Raw genomic sequence first — 19,646 nt, 5'->3', positions numbered from 1 at the left:
AATATTAGGGATGAACACTAACCATATATAAAAATCAAAGATATAAAAGTCAATATAAAGAATGCATTTAAGACTCTTACCAGTACTCTTTGATTCTGCAAAGGTGTCGTACTGAAAAAATCATCATGGTCATCTTTTGGCAACTGTTCCAGAAAATCCCTCATCTGCCGCTTCCTTTTAAGAGTTCCCACTTTGGCAGTTATCTTAATAGTTTGCTTCTTATTAGCATCATCTCTCTTGCCTTAAGAGTCAGCAAAACATTTTGGTAAGGATTTGGTCATTTATAGTAACTTCTATAAAATTAACAACCTTTGCAAAATCTAAATGTATTCATATTAAGTACACTCATTTATAAGTCTCTTATATATTGGATATTTGGAAAAGTAATGACACATGTTTGCAACAGATGGCACTAGTTCATTTTTGGAAGTACTAGAGTGATTCGCATCTATGTTATTGCTATGTCATTTGACAGCTGACAGTTCTAGCTTCATTCTAAAAAAAACTGAGAGATTTGGTTGAGTTTTGGAGATTTTACAAGTTGAAGACAGAAGACCAAACTATGCATTTTTGCCATATTTTACTGTTTTACTTCCACAAAGGGAAGAATGCGTGTCAAGCTTGTTAAAAGTTGCATAGAGTTTATGGTGGTGACAATGCTCTACAAGAATGTCAGTGCCAACGATGGCTCACAAAATTCCATGCTGGTGATTTTTATCTCAACGACGCTCCTTGGTCAGGGAGGCCCACCAAGGTTGATGACAACAAAATAAAGGCATTGATCGAGTCAAACCCACGTTACACGACACGAGAGATTGCAGCAACACTGAACATCCATCATTCAAGTGTTCAAGACCACCTGAAGAAGCTGGGATATATAAGCAAGCTCTAATTTGGGTTCCGCATGAACTCAAAGAAGTTCATTTGATGGCATGTATAAACATCTGCAATATGCTCATTAAACGTGAGGAAAACGATCCTTTTTTGAAACGACTGATAACTGGTGATGAGAAGTGGATTGTTTACAACAATGGTCTTGGTCCCAACGTGATGATTCACCTCAGACGACACTGAATGCAGACATTCATCAGAGGAAGGTTATGCTCTCAGTGTGGTGGGATTTTAAAGGTGTCGTGTTTTTCAAGCTCCTAACAAGGAACCAAACAATCAATTCGAATGTGTACTGTCAGCAATTGGACAGTTTGAACGAATGCATTATCCAGAAACGTCCAGAGCTTGTTAATTGTAAAGAAGTTGTGTTCCATTGAGACAATGCGAGACCACACACAAGTTTGTTCACCCGTCAAAAATTATTGGAGTTTGGGCTCTGAGCAACAGTGGTTCGATGCCCGGCCCGAGCTGAGCTGCCAACAGGTGGCAGAATGGCTCAGCTAAAAAATAAATTAATTAATTTAAAAAATTATTGGAGCTTGGATGGGATGTTGCCACACTCCCCACACTTGCCTGACCTGGCGCTGTCAGACTTCTTCCACTCGTTTCGCTCTCTTCAAAACTCATTGCGTTGTATAATGTTCAATTCAGATGAGGCTATAAATCAGCACCTTGTTCAGTTTTTTGCAAATAATGACAAGTCCTTCTATGAACGAGGAATTATGAAGCTCATTGAAAGATGGCAAAAGGTTATCGAACAAAACGGGCAATAGGATTGACCTTTGCTCTTTATGTAAATAAATGACCTTTGAAAAACATACACAAAATATGTCATGACTTTTCCGAAGACCCAATAACAAGTCATTCTACACTGGGATCTCTGCAACATGCTTAGCCCACAAGATACTCATGAAGAGACTACATAAGATTAGGCAGGATAAAGTTGAAAAGGCCTTTACTTTGTGAGAAAAGTTATCTCCCACACTCCTTCTACTGAATGTCTAGTTTATTGATTTTGCTGAAATATAAACCTCATTGAATTAGGTGAGATACTGAATACTCCCTAAAGCATAGTACAGGACTTCTCTGGCATAAACATTGGGCACCATGAAAACTAAATTCATTCTGAGTTTTCTTATGAATTACTAGGGGACCCTACCCAAGTGGCCTCAAATTAAATTAGACCCTTAGAACAATAACCCAGATATTGAAATCTCTGCATCCAACTGCAGATTTCCTAGAACTCAAAGCACAAAGCTGCTAAGGCTAATATTGATGGAAGTAACTATTTAGGAAGACTTAAAAAGTAAACATGATTTTTGAGTTCTTTCTGGCTTTACAATTATGAGAACACATCTATAATAAGACACACGAATAAATATAAAATATATATAGTAAGTGATTAGAAACTGATACGGAGAACTAAGAAAAAACTATTTACTACATAGGTTACCATCTTGGCCTTTGGGGCTGACTGGCTTTTTCTTAGTGACATGTTTCCGGGATCCTTTTCCTCGGGGACCTTCCATGTATTTCCTCTGGCATTCTTCGGCAGATCGAGAACCTACGGTCATAGCTACATCTGACCAGAAACCAGGTTTGTGCTTAGGAAGAGATGCAAAAGCACTATGAAAGAATAAAACCAATTAAAGAAATTCAAATCAATAAAAATAACCTCCTGAATGCATACCACTAAATCAACAAGATTTACTGAGCTGATGAAATTTTACCAAAATCATTCTTATCTAGTAGATGCATTCTATTTTGTTGTAGTCTATTAAACCTGAAAAAAAATCACTCCTAGTCTTAAAAGATTTTTTTCCTAAGTCCAACTAATAAATGATTTGATCTTCTGTGGGACTCTAGCACAACTAACTTTTCTATCCTGTTGCTCAAATGATACTGGTGCTAAGTAAGTATATTGGAAGATGAGCTCTTAGTTCCTATATACTCCAGGTTATAAACTGTTACTAAAAAGTGTTATGCTTGCTTTCATTATATCATACTTTATAGAACACAGCAGTTTAGGTATAATACTTGAGGGATATGAAAATTGAAACAGAAAAAAACTAAGTCAATATAAGGTAGTTCTCCAATTTAACAAGTGAGTCACATTCTAAAAAGGTTTATTTAGGACCTGGTACACGTTACTGCACCCCCAACCCAACCCCCAACAGATTTTATATAATGTAGTTAGGTTGACAGTTCAGCCTAGTTAGGTTGAATGCAGTAAATTTTTATGATGGTCAATTTTTAACAACCAGCTCTCTGGAGTTAAAAAGTCCTTTTTGTAGTGTTTGCTAATTTTCATATTGCTAATACCCCTAATGTGGCTGATTTCAAGCTACCAACGTATTGTCACTGAATGAGGAATAAGAAAACTGTGCCATGGCACGTGATTATATAGAATTCCCACCCTACAGATATCATAGGTGCAAAGAACCTTAAGGTTTACATAATAAAATGTACTAAAATAATTAATGATGAGTTTAGAGTGTTATTTTGTTTTTAATAAATGTATTTAACTGTAAGCTAATTTCATTTTTAATAATGACTTAATTTGTAAGATTCCTGAAAAATTAAGAAATCGGTTCTTGTGCACAGGTAAAAGCTGACTACAGAATAGCACTCGCTCCAGGCATAACAGGAGAACAAATGCTGGTGGGCACCACACACTGTTGATGACTGTTCTGGGCTTTTGCATAATGAGTCTCCACAGGTTCCGAAAGCAGCATTGCAGGGACCAGAGGCTCCAGCTTCCGTATCTGTGCACACCGCCAATCTGCACGTCTAGAGCTGCCTGAAAGGACTTTCGTCATAGTAAAACTACTTAATGCATTTCATAAGAAATTAGGCTGTAATTAACACGTGTCCTCCCAAGTCATTTTAAAAGGCATACGGTATTTAATCATGTCACTCTAGTTCAACTTATACTCACTTCATTATTCTTAGCACAGAAATTAAAATACTTACTACGACCTACACTGTTCCTTGCCTGACTGTCCAGTCTCATCCTGTACTGCTTGTCCCTCGCTTTTTATGCTCCCCTCATTTTGGTCTTCTTTCGGTATTTCTAAATAGCCTCCTCTTTTCTATTTTTTACCTACTGTTCTACTTCAAATGCATTTATCACCAATCTTGGGCTTAAATAATTCTTATTTATCCTTCCAATCTTAGTTCAAGTATCTGTCTGAGCTAAGTCAGATTTCCCTGACTTGTATTCTCATAAGTTTCTTACAGTGATTACACTGATCATTTGCTAACCAACTGTCTGCCCTACTAGGTTATAAGCACGATGAGGTGTCTGAAGCAGTGGACTGCAACTAAGAAGCACTGAGGAGCTTATAGCAAAACTGCAGGCAAGCAAGTAAGCAAACAAGTAAAGTAAATTCATAGGCTCTACCCCTGAAGGTTTCAATTCAGTAGGTCTGGGTGGCAATACTTAGCATTTTTGAAAAAGAGGCATTATGTCTAATTGAGTGGGTGATGATAAAGAAAGGTTACAGGGAGGAGGTGATGTGAGATAAATATTGAACGATGGATAAAAATTACAACAGGTGAAAATGAGGCAATAAAATAGACAAAGAAATGAAGTTGAAATAAGACAAATGGTTAAGGAATGAAAAAAATAGCTCATATTTATAGTATGGTAAATTTTAAAGAAATGGCTGCAGGTCAGAGCTTTGAAAAAATCCAGAGAAACATAACCCAAACCCAAGAATATTTTCATAGTATGCAGTCTAGGCAATTTTTAAATTTTAAATAATCTTTAATTTTTTTTTAAGTTACCATACAGTAAAATTGTCTTTTGGGGTATGGTCCTGTGAACCTTAACAGGTGTACAGTTTTGTATAACCATCACACTGAAAAAAATCCCCAATGCTACCTACTCCTTTGTTGTCACCCAATAACACTGCCAATCCCTGACCTGTTTTCTTTTTCTGGTTGTCTTTTCCAGAATTTTATATAGATGGAAACATACAGTAATGTAACCTTTTGAGCTGGCTTTTTTCACTCAGCATAATAATGTCTTTGAAATTCATTCAAGTTATTTTAAGTATCAATAGTCCTTCTCTTTTATTATTTAGTAGTCCATTCATCGCGAGAATCTACCACAATTCATTTATGCAGAAGGTACTACAGAAATCAGGAAGAAAGATGAGCTCAGTAAAACCACCCCATAAAGTTATAAACTTCTGGGCTTACCTTGTAAATTTTGATAAATTTTCAATTTTTGCTCAGTTCAGCATAATTTCCCTTGAAACTTCCTCTTTGACTCACTGATTCTTTACAAGTGTTATTTGATTTTCAACCACTTAGAAATTTTCCTGTTATCTTTTATTGACTTGTAGTTTAATTCAGTTATTGTTAGAACACCCTTTGTATAACACTTCAGTTATTTTAAATTTAAGGTTTGTCTCATGACCTAGCAAACACAGCTGTCTTGGTGAATGATCCACCTACCCTTGGAAATAACATCTTTTTTTCCTTATTATTGGGTAGACTGTTCTATAAATGTCAATTATATAGTTGGTATTGTTCAGTTCTTTTATATCTTTGATAATTTTCTGTCTACCGGTTCTATCACTTACCAAAACAGCAATGAAGTGTCCCACTATAATTGTGGATTTGCTTATCTTTTCAGTCCTTTCCTTTTAGTTGTCAATTTTGATGCATCTTTTTGAGGTTCTGTTGTTAGGTGCATACACACTTAGGATCATTATGTCTTTCTGGTGAATTGATACTTCTATCATTTTGTATTGTATTTCTTAATCCCTGATAATTTTCTTCTTACTGAAAGATTTCACAGGTATTAGTACAGTCCCCTTCAGCTTTCTTTTGCATTTGCATGATATCGTGCTATCATTTTAATTTACCTATGTCCTATTTGAAGTGAGTTTCTTTTATACAGCATATAGTGGGATCTTTTAAAATTTGTTTTGACAATCTGTCTTTTAAGTAGTGTGTTTAGACTGAAGAGTGAAGATAGGGAATATATAAAATGAAGTCACTTTAACCAAGCTGGTAAAATTAACCCGATGAAGGTTGAGGCATGAGGAAAGACCCCATGCTTGTTCTAACTAGCCTGGGAACTTAGTGTTTTGAAGTTCCCAGTCCTGCATCAATGCCTGGATATGCATCTGGACCTCCAGATAACCCTCTAATTACCCCGAAGGACTCGGGTATCCAGGCCACCTCATTCACCCATGAAGGACTCATATTCATCCACCTGACATCCATTATCCAGACCACTGGATGTGACCAGACCTCCTGGCACTCATCTTCCAGACCACCATCCATCAGCCAGACAACCTGTCATCTGACAACTGTCCTGAGAATGGAGGACTGATGATTCTCAAGAAGGTACTTTTAGCTGTAAGAACTTTTTTTTTTAATTTTATTTTTTTTATTATTTTTTAGCTGTAAGAATTTTTTTCTCTTTTCTGTGGAACACTTCTGGATTTTTTCCTACCTGTGTTTCCAGTTTGCAAACTCTAAGGTCCTTGAATAAATCTCTATCATTTATTTCTAGCAAGGTCTCCAGGCTCTTTTTTGAGTTTATTCGACAAGACCATTAACATTTAATGTAACTGTTTGGATTTAGGTCAGCCATTTTATTATGTTTTCTGCTTTTCCCCATTTTCTATTTCTCCTTTTCTGCCTTCTTTTGAGTTAAATTTTTTTTTTTTAGTATTTTAATTTACTTATTATATATTTGAAGATATCTGTATAGCTTTTTACCGGCTGCTCTAGGGATTAGTATATACATACTTAACAGTCTACTTAGAATCAGTTATTTTATTTCTTCAAGTAGAATGCAAAAGCTTACTATCATATAAATCTCTTCACCCTTCCTCTTTACGTTAGAGCTGTTTTATGTATTACATCTACATATATCGAAAGCTCCACCATACAGTGTAATATTTGCTTTCAACCACTGGACATTTTAAAGAAGCCAAGGGAATAACCTATTATATTTAACCCAGGTTAGTTACCATTTCTCTTGCCATCCCTTCATTCCAGATACTGCCTCTTTCCTGTCATCTCCATTCTACTATCAGCCTATCCATGAGTTATTCTGATTATCTTATTTTTGAGTTCTACAATTTCCACTTGAATCTTCTGTATATCTTCTATTTCTTGCTAAGACTTTCTAAATTTCCATTTATTCCAAGAATATTAGCTCTTAGTTCCTGGATAATTTTTATATACCTGCTTCAGAATCTTATCAGATAATTCCAACATCTGTGCCATCTCAGCATTGGCATCTGTTTTTTTTTCCCATTAGTTGAAATTTCCCTGGTTCTTTGTATGCTGAGTAATTTTGGATTTTTTTCCTACATTCTGAAATTTATTTATAAAACTCTGGGTCCCGTTTATATTCTATGGAGAACATTAATATTTTTGTTTTAGTAGGCAACCAACCTCGTTGTAACCTGAGCTATAAATTCCAATCAGTCTTCTGTAATTGCAATTTCAATGTCAGTTCCACTTTTTAAACTTTGTAGTGCTATTAGGATATCCTGCATGTGGGGCCCTCCCTGAGTGGCTGGCCTGGAAACTCAGTGATGGTCTACCTCTTAGTTCTCAGTCTTAGGTATGCTGTTTAGGATCAGGTCCTCACATGCACAATTCAGAGGTGAGCCCAAAAGTTCATAAACAACTTTACAGAGTTTTTAGCTAGCTCCTTCATCTCTGATTTTTGGTTCCCTAGGGTTCCTGTTTTGGGTTCTCTGACAGAAAGGTGGGGGCTTTCGTTACCTAGCTCTGCTGCACACTTCTTACAACTGCATCTTTTCCAGTGACAAGCAGAAAGGACAGAAAGAGAAAAACACAACATGATTTGCCCCACCCTTTTGAGATCTTTACTTGATTAGAGAGGAAGGTTCCCCACTTTCAGAGTTGTAGGTATGTGTAGGCCCCAAATGCTGCTGTGATTTTCCTTCCTGAAATATTACATGAGGCTGGGTTATAAGAGAAAGGAGAAAAGAAAAAGAGACCTGGGCATTTTCTCTACTGTGACTGAGAGTTAGTAGTCCCCTTTACTGCTCCTCAAGCCAGAACTGGAAGGCTTCTCTTCTTGCTGTCATGCCCCAATGACACGTCAGGTGTTAGGCAGCCTTGAGGTTAGCTTGGGGGATATCAGAAGACACATGGTAAATTCACTGCCAGTTTGGTGGTACTTAAAATTCTAGTTTTCTCTTATCAACCTACTACGATTTACCTTCCTGAGTCAACAAAAAGCTGAGCCATGGATTCTGTCTAGGTTCATGGTTGCCCAGTAGAAGCAAAAAAGTGAAGTGTACTTACTCCATCTTACTGGGATATGGAATTTCTGCAGTTCAAGCATCAAAACAATCTCCTTGGATGACCTGAATATATAGCCAAGTTTGAGAACCTTTACTGTAGGAAATGATGGGGGGATGCAGCTGGGAAGGATAACTGAGGTCAAAATATTGTATGCTCTCAATGCAAGGCAGAAGAATCCTGATATAATTTGAAGATTAGCAAGAATGCAGTGAAGGTTTTGATGTGTCAAAACCACAATTATACATTAAGACTAATCTGGAGATGTATAAAACAGATTACACAGACAAATGAACAAAGTAAAAATACAAGGCTCCTTTCATAGTTCAGGCAAAAGGCATTAAAGGTCTGAAAAAGTGTAGTGTCAAGAAAAAGGCTGCAGATGGAATGACCCTGTGGAAGAATCTAGAACTCCTTGGGAACTAACCAGATTAAAAAAAAAAAAAAATCAATAACAATAATAGAGAGTCTAAACTTAGGTGGCTGAAAGAATTACAATTTCAGAACCAGGGATGTCAGGCAAAGTAGACAGGCAGGGGAAAATAAGTTTGGTTTTTGATATATTAAGTTAGAGCTGTAGGTAAGATTTATGTAGAGATGTTCAGCAGGCAGAGGACTACAAACCTAAATAAATTCAGGACCAGGGATAGAGATTTGGAAGTCCCTGTACAAAGAATAATGAGTGTGGGAGGAAAAGATCACCAAGGAACACACTACAGCAAGAAAGCAGCCAAACCAAGAACTTTGGAGAATAAGGAAGATGACCTTCTCTGCCTGAAAAGAGAGAAAGAACATTTAGGCAACTGAAAAAGGAAGAGAATGGGGGCACAGAGATGCCTTAAGAAGTGTGTTTCAAGAAGGTGGATTTGAAAACAAATTCCAAATGTTACAAGGTTGGGGGATACACAAGAGAGTGGAACACTAAATGTGGCACGTTTCTACGTTGTCCTTCTATCTTTTATCAATTATATCTTCCCGTCTTTCTATTAGGTCATTTCCGACAGCAACCACCAACACATAGTGGTGGCATGTGTCGCCTTACGAATAAGCAAGCAAACAAACATGTCTTCCCCTATCCTCACACTTTCTTCTATTACCTATGCAGTTTTCTGTGCCCCATCATGGTCAAATTTCTTGTGTTGTCCACCTAGGTTGCTTTTCTCTCCCATTCACTATTCACTGTTCAACTCTGACCTGGCTTCCAGACTACTGAGGCTGTTTGTCAAGTCTACATAGGCAAATCCAGTTCTCATCAGACCTGACTTTGCAGCAGCACTAACTAGGAAAAAAAATCACCTAAATTTCAAGACTATTTTCTTCTCTATAAATGAAAGAAAAAAAAAAAACACCAAAAACCTATTAATAATCTACGTTTGAAGGTTTTATAATAGTAAATTTAATTATATTTCTTAAACATAACTGTGAAACTGTGAGAAGAGCATTTGTCTGTGTTGAAATATTTTCCCCAGCTTTATTTACCAACAAATAAAACTATATATTTTAAGTCTACACATGATCATTTGATATACATATATATTGTAAAATGATCATCACAATCAAGTTAATTAACACATACATCTCCTCATATAGATATCTTTATGTGGCGTGGGGAGAGGGGTTGAAATATTAAATGGGAAAGAAAAGTAGCTGACTTTTACTTTCCTCACATTTACACTGTATAGATGGCTACAAAATACCTAGTTGAAAGTTATCTGTATTTTCCCTTCATTCTTTGTATAAACTATAATTTCTCTCCATTTTTTTTTTGGATAACATCTTCCATATTAATGATTAGAAAGTCATAAAACCAGCCCCTTATTGGAGTCCTTTACATCTCCCAATATTTTGTGGACACTCTAGATATTTCAGTCAAATCCAACTACTTACCAGTGAAGTTTCTGTAATTCCTTTTCGTTCCATTCCTCATCCTGAATTAAACCAGGTAAACGTTCTAAGGAATGACTCTTTGTCTTATCAGATCCCATGGTGTTAACTGGAGACTCATGTCTAACACCAGATCTCTGAGGATTTTTTTTAGCAGAATATCTAGCTTTCTTTTGTTTGATACAAAATTCATCTTCACTTTCTTCAGTTTCAGATTCAGAAACTGGGATTTTCCTTGTGCTTTTTCTCCAGTGAACCACTGTTTCTTTGGTATTTCTTGCTATGGTTTTCTTAGCAGCCCCAGCTTGCATTCTAATTTCCTCTTCCGTTTTACTCTTGTCAACAAACAAATCTGATGAGGACTGATGCTTGTAAAATGACATAGTTACTTGATTTTCAGTTTTCTTCGATTCTGATAAACTTATGTTTTTCTTAAAGTCAGAGATGACTGTTTGTTTCTTTCCAGGACTAGATACTTTCATTTTCTGGTTGACAGTGAGTAAATCATGCTCACTGCAAACTCCCTTGTTTTCAGTTTTATGACTCACACCATAATCAAATGTATTTTTAGAAGTCTTCATGGGCTTACTGATAGAACACGTAGTTTCATTTAAGTCTGATTCACTTTCTTTTTGATGCTTTGGCATTACAAAATTTGTTATTGCTTTAATGTTGTCAGAGGACAGATTATACTTCATGCATTTTTGCTCTATCACATTTTTAGATTTAAGTGGTGTTACTACAACATAAGCTTTCTTCTGACTAGCAGCCATATATTTTCTTTCTTTGTCTGAGAAAGACAGTTCCCTGGTGATAATATCGATGGGTACATTCGATTCTTCGGTTCCCTCTTTAATTGCATAAGACAAAACCAAAGATCAAAATCTCAAATTGGCTACAAACAAAATAAAGTATAGAAAAACTATTTTCACAAATAAAATAACACTGTTTTTTTACCCACAAACACCACTGTACACACTACTGTCATATTAAGCTTCCTAAAGCACTGGTCTGTTCAGTTTTGGATCACTACGCTTTCAGTTGTACCCATATGATGTTTTTTTATACCAACCTGTCCACAACTTCTCACAGTCTACTTGGTGTGCATGTAAGCTCCTGTATCTGGCCTTCAATGTAGTTCTAATCTCTCACTGTACTCCTATCTGAACCATATTCTATGTCTACGAGACCACTGTTTTTAAATTTTTCTTTCTTTTTTTCTTTTTAAGATTTTATTGGGGAATTGGGGAAGGGAAACAGTGTTGGGGAATTGGGGAAGGGGAACAGCCAAGTTGTTGTTCTTCAATTTTAGTTGTGGGGACGCAGCTAGCTCAGCTCCAAGTCCAGTCACCATTTGGCCACCCATGGGCAGCTCGTGGCCTCTCAGCTTAAGTGCCGTGTTCAATCTTAGTTGCGGGTGGGCGTAACCACCATCCCATGCAGGAGTTGAACCAGCAGCCTTGTTGTTAAGAGCGCACGCTCTATCTACTGAGCCATCCGGGCGGCAGCTCAGCTCAAGGTGCCAAGTTCAGTCTTACTTGCAGGCAGGCGTAGCCCACCATCAAACAGGGAGTCTTGTTGTTAGGAGCACGTGCTGTCACCAGCTGAGCCATCCTGCCACCTGTTGGCAGCTCAGCGGCAGCTCAGCTCAGGAGCAGCGTCACTGGCCCATGTCAGAATCGAACTGGTGGCCCTTTTGCTCAGAGCTCGCGTTCTTAAGCTAACTCTTAACCGACTGAGCCACTCGGCCGACCCACCAGAATACTTTTAAATAATGCCATCTTTGACAATGTGCTCTGCATCATAATTACATACTTCTCTTTCAACTAGACTGAAAAAAATCATTACTGGAAAGAACTGTCTTCATATTTGGTTTTGGCTGGAGTTAGTTCAGAGTCTTTCACATATACAGTAGGTGCTAAATAAATATTTGTTGAATCAGACTCTTTAGAACTAAAATATTTAGGAGACATAAGAAATCCACCAGGTTGCTAAAATCTTACTAGGTATGTACTACATGGAATAGAGCCTGTCCTAGTTAAGGAGGGGATTAGGAGAACATGGAACTCCATCTACATGGCCCATTCTCGTCCTGATGATGGTCACAGGCACCTTTCTGCTGAATCCCCCAAAAAATCCATGAAGCATATGGGATAATAACTAAAATAGAACTTGGGAATCTTTATACTGTGTCACTAAAGAAAGCAAATTGAAAGAAATTCTCAAATTTGAAACTCAATAAACCAGAAGTGAAACAAATTTCATTTCCATCTAAATTATCCAGTTGTGGTTATAGATACAAATTGAAATTATCACACTAATCATCACAGTGAAATACTGCAACAACCTATACATATTATGTGGCATTTTAAAGATGAATGACAAAATAAAAGAATGATGGGTAACACTGACTGCTGAGGAGAAAAGAAGCCTCTAAATTCTAATTTATTAAGAAGTGGTAGCAATCCAAAGTATTGGGTTGTCGGAAAAGTCATGACGTATTTTTGCAATGAAAATAAAAAAAAAAATACATCATGACTTTTCCGACAATCCAATAATTAAGAAAGTTTCTGTAAGACTTCTCAATGGAATCATATAATGTATCTTCATGTAAGACAGAAGTGTTTTCTTCTAATTCCTTATATATAAATATGATTCAAATGTTCAATTGGTAATTTTAAAGTTTTGAACTTCTAATTTTAAGCAAAGCATTTTTATTCTGAGTATTTTTATTCATTTCATTAAATAATTTGAATAAAGACTCAGCCTTTTCTGGATACTTTGACCTAAGACGTATGAATCTGGTAGTCTAAGTAACTAGTGCTAGTTTCCTCTCTATTCCTTTACACAATTATAAATGTTTCCACTTTTATTTTTTTCACTTATAAAAAATAAAACAGAAAAAAAATGCTATTAAGCTGATGCATTTAACTCAACATGAAATTATAAATTTGCTAATGCATAGAGAAAAGGATCTATAAATTCTGGTATCCAGAGTTGCAATGAAATCACTCTGAAAATCCACATTTACATAAAACTAAATTATGGTATTAATTTCATAAGAGGATTCATACAGTCTTTAGATATTCCTATAAGCATTTTTAAAATGATATATAATTTTGTGATTTAAACAAAATTATTTAATACCTAGATTAAAGGAGGCAAATCTATAAGTGAATCTGGTATTTAAAGTAATGAATTGTTTTATTACATAAATCATCTTTATAAAAAAAATAAAACCAAACATTTATAACCATTGAAATAGTCTACCATTTTAGATTTAGAAATTTACAAGATCACTCTTATAATATAAAAAGCTTTCAAACAATAGCTTTCTACTTATTACAAAGCCAATGAAGATGTATTACCTTGCTTCTGACTTTTAATTATCGTTGTATTTGTTCTTTCACAATTTTTGAGTTTCTCTGAAGACAACTTTTTACATTTCTTTTTTCTCATAAATTCCTTCAAAACAAAAGATAACTTTTTACTATAACAAGTACTACCTAGAAACATGACTTCAGGCATTTTCACAGTATGTATCAAGCATACACATTTTTAGGTAGTTCTACAAATTTCATTAGTGGAGGCATTCAGAAACTCATTTTTGGAAGCATCATTTGGGTATCCACTATCTTATATATTTCCTTTACTGATTTAATACTGTCATTTTTCAAGTGGTTATATATTTTTATTTTTTTTTAGCTGAGCTATCCTACCACCTGTTGGAAGCTCAGCTGCAGCTCAGCTCGGGCTGGGACTCGGACCGCTGTTGCTCAGAGCTCACACTCTTGAGTGAGCTCTTAACCAACTGAGCCACGTGGCCGGCTCAAGTGGGTATATATATACACATATATACACCTTATTTTAGCCTTATTCTAAGAGCTAAACGTTTTATTATTGCCACCTGCACTTTTCCAATGAGAAACTGGGAAAATAAATATCAAGACATTTACCTATAGTGCCCACACTAATGAAAAGCTGACACTTAACAAACAGAACTCATAATTTCTGATTTGGTCCCGAACCTTTTTAGTAGTATCACGTCACCACTCTACAGTACAGTAAAAACTTACCTGATTAGATAAATCACATCCTCCTCCATTTTGAATAGTATTATTTGTTTGGTCACCTGGGAGCCTTAATGGTGGATTATTTTGGTGATTACTCTGGCAAATATTTAATTCTGTAGCTCCTGGTAACCTACTGTTTTTACTGTTCTTTAGTTCTGTGAATACAAAGATGGAGATTTCAATAAATGACTATAGAAAAGATAAGCTGCCCTTCCACATTAAATAATTCATTAAAAAATCTGTCTATTCCAATGTCACAAATATTTGTTAAAATTTTATTATAAAATAAAGCAATTTTATTTGACTAGAATCACTCTGCATGGGGCCATGTTTTGTTGAAATCATTTCTATTATCTTCACACAAAAAAACAGAGAAAAACTGGACAGTCATATTATTCATTACTATCTGTTTTGGATCTCCTTTATACATTTAAAGGCAAAACAGAAACATTAAACCATTTTGTAAATAAAAATTCATGTTCATCCAACTCCACATCATCTAAACAGAAAGTTAAAACTCTATTTCCTTTATATTTCTTCATGTATATTGAATTTTTATGGTTCAAATAGTTCATGTTGTTCAATATATAACTAAATCCACACTAATTAAAATTTAAGCAAAACCAAATTATATAATATACAATATAGGCTCAACAGATGGTTACTGAGCTGAAATTCTAGATAAGTTAAAAAGGACTCGTAAAACTATAAAACATTTTTATTATTCTTCCAGAAGCTGTACTTGATGATACATAATGAATGGTCCTTGCTTTTGAGATTATTACGGTACAGTAAAGGAGGCTGACATAACAGATCATTTAAAATATACTGTTAAGTGTAATAACAGATAAAGTACTTTAATAGCAATACTGTGTATACAGATTATAGCTAAATATGAAAAAATACATTTTACGTAAATTATTAAAACACACACACACAATCACATCATCCTAAATTATCATTAGTTGGCGCTTTTGCATAACCTTAGTTGTTTAATGATAGACGTACTTTTATTTTAGTGTTTTTTTTCCACGAAAAGTATAATGATGATTAACAATGAAAACAATAACAGCACTAACCACCACCATTCAAAACTTACGTTAATATGAAGACACACACAGTTTTAACAGTCTAATAAAACAAAGATCTAATGAATTACACTAGAAAAAGGATACATCCAAAATACAATACAGTAATATCTGCCCCTAAACTGAGCTTTCCAAGGGGAGACATCTCATCTTATTCATCTCTAAGTTCTTAACAGATCAAGGTTCATGGAAGGTGCTTTAAAAATATTTGAAGGATTTTCCTATGGACACAGCTGGCATGTAAAATAGTTCACTAAACTTTAGTTTCTTACAATTTGTGTCCTCAAACACTTTCCTAGTAACACTTACAAATTCCTGAAAAACACTGCTATAAGTGAAAGGAAGGGGAGATGTTAAGATTTAAGATTGAAGATTTAAAAATGATTGAAAGTGAGATATAAGTTTAGGGACTTTTAAATTTAGAAGTAAAAAAAGTATATAGCAGGTGCTACAGACCCAGGACTCCAAAATACTCAACGGTGGTCTAGCAATGATAATAAGCAATGTGCCTAATTTGCAGGAAATGATGACTTTTGATAAAATGAGGAAGGGGTGAGAAGGAATTGGAGCAACAAGAAGTGATTTTTAGCTAGCTCTGGGCAAGCAGTCATCTGCATCTTTAATTCATTCCTTTGACTGTACTAGAAAGAATGAGCAAAGTTTCAAAGGTGATGGGGGGACTATGGATGCAGGGAAATGGAGTGGGGTGGGGTGGAGGAGTGACTTATATTCAGTGTGGCGCCAGGTTTTGAGCTGAAGCAATCCTGAAGTCTAAGTTCTGTAAAGCTCTTTGTTACAGGGTCAAAGTAGAATTGGCAGAAATTTATACAACAGAATCTATTATTATCTAGAAAAGGCTATAAGTTAATGTCCATACTTTTTTTCTTGCAGGAGGTAGGAGGTGAAGCAGATTATAGTTTTGGCAAAGAGTTGACAGTTTTGCCAGCTACCTTTGTAGCAATGGTCATTCAAAAAAAACATGCCATTTCCTCCATGAAAGCAAACTGGTTTTGACTATTAATAGGAATGAAATTTAGTACAAATATAGAGGCATCTATAATACAGGTTTGAAGTAGACTGGCAGCCTAAATACCTTGGGTCTAGGAAACTGAAATCATCACCTTTCACAGATATGTTTATTAGTGTTCTTGGTATTCTGATTAATTAAAGGGTAACATTTATAGTCATGGGGATGTAGGGTATGGCATAAGGAATATAGTCAATAACACTGTAATAACCAGGTATGGTGTCAGATGGGTACTAGATCTATCAGGGTGATAGATGGGAATGGGGTTGGGGGCAGGGTGAAAGAGTGAAGGTATTAAGAAATACAAATTGATAGTTAATACAGTATGGGGAATCTAATCAACAATGTGGTAAATATCATGTAAGGTGCCAGATGGGCACTGGGCTTATCAGGGGGATCATGTCACAGACTGTGTCCAATGTGCTATACAACTGAAGCTGAAGTAGAATAATATTGAATGTCAACTATAACTAAATATATAGGTATACATAGTCACGGAATGTGGAGTACAACATAGGGAAGATAGTTGATGGTATTGTAAAAGCTATGTAAGTTGTCAGAGGGGTAGTAGCTTGGGGGGTGCGTTATCACTCTATGACATGTTTAAATGTCTAACTATTACATTGCTTTGTACACCTGAAACTAATATAAAAAAAGAAAAAAAAGAAAATCATTTAAAAAAAGGCAATATTTAATGAAGTAAGCTGAATGTTGACTATAAGCTATCTGCTTTGCAGTTTTTCTCCCTTAACTAGTGAAAAAGCAGGAATTTTAGGACAGTATAAATAAGTGAAGAACTCAATATGCATTGTAAACAATTAAACAATGTGGAACTCATGTAAGAATTTACCACTACACCAACAGAGGAGAAAATAGCAAACATACCCAAATAATCACAATCAAGCTCATGAATGGTGCCAGGTTTTTGGAGGACATCTGTTTGATTTACTCCTGCATCACTTTTCATTGATTTTTGTGGGTCAGGGACAAATCTTCCAGTTTTCTGTTTTTGTCTGGTCTTTTCCTTTTCACAAGCCCTAAAAACATATACAGTGCTTTTCCTCTAATGTTAGTTCTCGAAAAACGGAAACAAAAAATGAAAACTAAACCCACAAATGAAACTCTCCTATACCTCAACCTTAAATGCAACACTAACACTAACCCTAACTATAACATACCAAACCTAACCAATAACTCTAATCCTAACACTGTTCCTAATTTTAAACCTAACCCTAAACCTCCCTCTAATTCTAAACCTAACTCTAACTATAACCCTAATTCTAAAACTTAACCCTATCCCTAACAGTAACCCTAAACCTAGCCATCACCCTAACTGCAATATTAATTAAGCCTAACCTTAAAATTAACCCTAGCCCTAATTTTGAATCCTAACCCTAAACCAAAGACTGACCTTAATCCTAATCCTAAACTTTAACTTTTTAACCCTAACCCCATACTAATCCTAAATCTAACCCTAATTTTGACCTCAACCCAAACGCTGACCTAACTTTTAAGTTACCATAACCCTATATCTAAAAGGAAACTGCCTCAGCTATAACTTTCTTCCCCACAGCAAATATTACTTAATTTAATCTTATATTATTTAAGCTTTCATGGCTTCTACCCTTCTCCTACAAACAACTCAAACACAGTCAAAAGGTTCAAATATAACCCCTTATGTGCTTCCTACTTTGTGCTTTTATATTTCCTACTTAAGCTGATATTGTAAGAAAATTACAAGACAAATCCCATCAGTTGCTTATTTTTGACAAAGTTTACTAAAACATAGCCACATTCATTCAAGCACTGTCTGTGGTTGCTTTTCCTCTACAAAGGCAGAGTTGACTAGTTGCAACAGAAGCAGCATGCCCATAAAAATACTTAAATCTCTAACCCTTTACAGAAAAAACTGCCAAGCCCCATTATATGTTATTAAATGGTACTGTGATTAATTAACTTATGCCACTATATCCCCTATGAGCTCCTTAAGGGCAAGAATTAATCAATTTCTTCTTTGTTTTCCCAGAGTCAACACACTATGTACTAAGCAGCTGACACTCATTAACTACAGAGGGAATGAATTAAATAAAAAGGACCAAGAACTTCAGACACATATTTCAGCTACATGCCTCTTAAAGGGTAGATGATTAAGGATGGTTCCTTGAAATATGTCAAAGATTCTATTTTCCTTTTAGGTTTATCCCCATGACAGAAATTCTAGTAAAGTGTTACTGTCTTCTGAAAGTCTAATATCAGAGAGAGCTTCAAAACTGGCACTTCCATAAAAAGAAATTAAAACCACTTTACACTGGTTACATGAGTACATACATTTGTAAAAGCTCATCAAATAGTATACCTAAAATGAGCACATTTTATCAAATGTAAATTATGCCTCAATAAAGTTGTTTTTTTAAAAAGTTAAAAAGTACTTTACCTTAATTGTTCCAGAAAATTACTGATGTACTCTTTCCATTTTTCTGGAAAGCCAAACATAAACTTCCTTATGAGATAATTTGGATATCCTATTTAACAATAAACAAATTACTGAAAAGCCTAGAATTTTAAATAGATGTCATTAATTCATTGTATCTTTCAAAAAATATATACTTATTGTTTACTGTGTGCCAGGCACTGAAGATTCAGTAATTAACAAAACAAACAAAATTCCCTGCCTTCATGGAACTTGCCTTCTAGTGTGAAACAGAAAGCAAACCAATAAGTAAAATATCTTGTTAGATGGTCACTGACGCTATGAACAAAAATTATGCAGTTAAGGAGGAATAGGGATACCAATGTGTTCATGCTAGGGGAGAAGACAGTATTTTAGAAAAGATAGTCAGAGATGTTCTCACTGAAATAGCATCATTTGAGTAAAGCCCTGAAGGACATGAGGGAGTCAGCCATGTGGCAACACAGGGTTAAAACACTGGAAGCAGCAAGAACAAAACAAAAGGCTATGAGGCAAAAGTGTCTTGCCTGTTTGTAGAACACAGAAGTCAGCTTAGTTGAAGTGGAGCAAGGAGAGGCTAGTACTAGGAAGCTACTCAGACAGCTGTCAGGGGCAGTGAGAGAGCACGGGAGAGGATAAGGCCTTGGGGTCATTTCACAGACACCTAGTCTTTTACTTTGGGTGAGAGGTGAAGCTATGGAAAGATTGTAAGCAGAGGAACCACAGGATTTGATTTTAACAGGACTGTATAAGCTTCTATTTTGAGAAGAGTCTGTGGCAGTACAAGGAGAGAAAAAATGAGACCAGTTAGGAGGTTACTGCAATGGTTCAGAAAAGAGAAGAGGGGGCCGGCCGAGTGGCGCGATGGTTAAGAACTCGCTTGGGATGCCAGAGGGCCCCGGTTCGGATCCCACATATGAGGGCCA

The 19,646-nt window shown here is 35.7% G+C and overlaps 1 protein-coding gene across 2 annotated transcripts in view; it reads right to left on the bottom strand.

Annotated features, from left to right (window-relative positions):
• MIS18BP1 (MIS18 binding protein 1) overlaps nt 1–19,646 on the bottom strand; it is a 48,433-nt gene that overhangs the window by 9,915 nt on the left and 18,872 nt on the right. For both annotated transcript variants that reach the window (XM_019624783.1, XM_019624784.1), the window contains exons 7-13: nt 18,706–18,793; nt 17,157–17,308; nt 14,160–14,311; nt 13,452–13,548; nt 10,087–10,933; nt 2,345–2,517; nt 81–241 (exon numbers count right to left, since the gene is read on the bottom strand). In XM_019624783.1, coding sequence (XP_019480328.1) covers nt 81–241; nt 2,345–2,517; nt 10,087–10,933; nt 13,452–13,548; nt 14,160–14,311; nt 17,157–17,308; nt 18,706–18,793 — 1,670 coding nt within the window. The remainder of the gene's footprint in view (nt 1–80; nt 242–2,344; nt 2,518–10,086; nt 10,934–13,451; nt 13,549–14,159; nt 14,312–17,156; nt 17,309–18,705; nt 18,794–19,646) is intronic.

This window comes from Hipposideros armiger, unplaced genomic scaffold (genome assembly GCF_001890085.2).
Source record: "Hipposideros armiger isolate ML-2016 unplaced genomic scaffold, ASM189008v1 scaffold_608, whole genome shotgun sequence".
NCBI classification, from domain to species: Eukaryota; Metazoa; Chordata; class Mammalia; order Chiroptera; family Hipposideridae; genus Hipposideros; species Hipposideros armiger.
The sequence above is the reverse complement of the archived record's forward strand: the minus strand, read 5'-3'. Positions and strand labels throughout refer to the sequence as shown.